The sequence below is a fragment of the Budorcas taxicolor genome, chromosome X (genome assembly GCF_023091745.1).
Source record: "Budorcas taxicolor isolate Tak-1 chromosome X, Takin1.1, whole genome shotgun sequence".
In the NCBI taxonomy this organism is placed as follows: Eukaryota; Metazoa; Chordata; class Mammalia; order Artiodactyla; family Bovidae; genus Budorcas; species Budorcas taxicolor.
The window spans coordinates 35606172-35608725 of NC_068935.1; the positions used below are offsets into that span (position 1 = coordinate 35606172).

The 2554-nt window shown below is 43.0% G+C and overlaps 1 protein-coding gene across 1 annotated transcript; it reads right to left on the reverse strand.

Annotated features, from left to right (window-relative positions):
- Positions 1–801: 801 nt before the first annotated feature.
- Positions 802–1671, reverse strand: LOC128070263 (homeobox protein OTX2-like). The gene has a single exon (XM_052663572.1). It carries the CDS (start codon positions 1669–1671, stop codon positions 802–804), a length of 870 nt encoding a protein of 289 aa, XP_052519532.1.
- Between the last annotated feature and the right edge of the window lie 883 nt (positions 1672–2554).

Genomic DNA, 2554 nt, shown 5'->3' on the forward strand with positions numbered 1-2554 from the left:
CAGAGACATTTTGTTGTAAAGTTTCAGTGCAGCTCACCTCCAGTCAAAGGTAATCTTTTTAGATAAGTACTCAGTTGCTCTGAATTTATTTATAATTATAACCTATTTAATCACAGAAGAACCCCTGCAGAGGTGGAGTTCAAGGTTGTATACAATAACAGGAGACCACAGTTTTGAAGTCTAGCACAGATTAAAAACCACAGATGTACCATTTATATAAGACACACACTGATTGTCTCTTGAACTACATATTGACTCCTTATGAACATTATTTTTTTAAATAAAGTAGTGCATCTAGGACAATCAGTCGCACAATTCACACAGCCCTGAAAAGTTTTTCAGTGCCAACTACCAGTTGGTCATGAAACGTGAGTGAGCTTGAGACACTGTCCATTCCTAAGATTCAACCAAGGATTGGCTAAAACATTGGAATACCTGTGCTTAAGAAGGCTATGTCCTTCCCTCCTTCCCCTCACAATTTAGTTCTGCTCGTTTATTTTTGGTGGTATTTGGTTGCACATGGCTAGAATGCTTTCGATCACTTTGTGAATCAGGAAAACCAATGATCTAAAACTATAACCGGATCTTAAGTATTAAGTAGATTGGTTTGTCCATTTCAGGTAGCTGGTTGGTAGGCCTCTCTAAGGCCTTTCATTTTCCCTCTATGCCTCCCAGGACATTGATCAGAAGATGAGTCTGAACATCGTACCATCTAACTCTTTTAACCAATGCCTGGCTAAAACTGGAATGTCCAGCCCCGTATACTGAAAAATCACCCACAAAAAGAGGTTCTACAGGTCTTCACAAAACCTGGAATTTCCACGAAGACGTCTGATCTTTATAATCCAAGCAGTCAGCATTGAAGTTAAGCTTCCAGGAGGCAGTTTGGTCCTTATAATCCAAGCAATCAGTGGTTGAGTTAAAACCCAAACTTGAAGGTCCATATCCCTGGGTGGAAAGAGAAGCTGGGGACTGATTGAGATGGCTGGTGACTGCATTGGTACCCATGGGACTGAGTGTGGTCCCTGGTCCAGGAAGCTGGTGATGCATAGCGGTCAAATAAGATCCACAGTCCATGCCCCCAAAGTAGGAAGTTGAGCCAGCATATCCTTGACTATAACCTGAAGCCTGAGTATAGGTCATGGGATAGGACCTCTGCATGCAGGAAGAGGAGGTGGACAGGGGATCTGACAGTGGGGAGATGGAAGCTGGGCTCCAGATAGACACAGGAGCACTGCTGCTGGAAATGGCTGGGACTGAGGTGCTAGAGGGGGGAGTGAATTGGCCACTTGTTCCACTCTCTGAACTCACTTCCCGGGCAGGAGATGTCTTCTTTTTGGCAGGTCTCACTTTGTTTTGACCTCTGTTCTGCTGTTGCTGCTGCTGTTGGCGGCACTTAGCTCTTCGATTCTTAAACCATACCCGTACCCTGGGCTCAGGCAAGTTGATTTTCAGCGCCACCTCCTCCCGCATGAAGATGTCTGGGTATCGGGTCTTAGCAAACAATGCTTCCAGCACATCTAGCTGCGCTCGGGTGAACGTCGTCCTCTCCCGCCGCTGTTTCCGAGGGGTGGCCGGGTAGCCCACCGAGGGGTGCAGCAAGTCCATGCCCGAAGTGGTCAGACTCAGCCCACTGACTGCATAAGGCGGTTGCTTAAGATAAGACATCATGCTAAGGTTGTTTGGAGGCGCAAAGTCGGCCCAAATCCGGGGGACCCAGCCGGAAGGTCTCGCTTTGTCCGGGTTGGACAGATTCAGAGTCCTTGGTGGGTGGGTTTGGAGTGGTGGAACTTACAGCCACATGGGGGGTTAGAGGAAAAAAATCAAATTATCCTTCAAAATTCCAAATAGCCAGCTATCAAAGTAGACTTGAGGAGGGCTTCTCTAGCGATTTTTATTTTTAATAACAGTGGAGGCTGAGTTGGAGCTGAGGTCGGTTCCGCTCTCAGGGAGATTTGCTTGGTTATTTTGTTTAAAAACAACGATGATATTGTCTCTTTTCATTTCTAACAGAATTGTCTTATTGCTTTGTCTATGACCTCTAAGACAATGGTAAATAATAGTAGTGATAGGTAATACTTAGCAAGGTTATCCTTGCCTTCATTCTAACTTTAATGGGAATGCTTCTAACCTTTCACAATTATCTTTCATGTAGGTAGAGACCCACTTTCATGTTTAAGTTCCCTTTTATTCCTGTTCCAAGAAGTACCCCATACTCTTAAGTCTGTTCAGTTTAAGTTGATATAAAAATACTTTCATCATACATTGTATTTTTAAGGACATTTGAAGGTCATTGGCTGGCACAATTATAATAATAGATAAGACTTTTAATGTATGAGTTAGCATCTGTATAGCTAGTGGTTGAAGGAGAGTTTTGGTTTTTTTTTTTTTTTTCAGTTTTATTATTTGAATTTTAGTTCAACTCTGCCATTCACTAGCTGGGCAGGTCACTTAAGTTTTTTAAGCTCAGATTCTTCATCTACGTAAAGGGTTATGATAATAGTACCTACTTTAGATTTATTCATTGAATAAACATTGATTGAGTCAATCATGT

Coding starts and splice junctions, on each gene's coding strand:
- LOC128070263 (XM_052663572.1), bottom strand. CDS start 1,671: ATGATGTCTTATCTTAAGCAACCGCCTTATGCAGTCAGTGGGCTGAGT.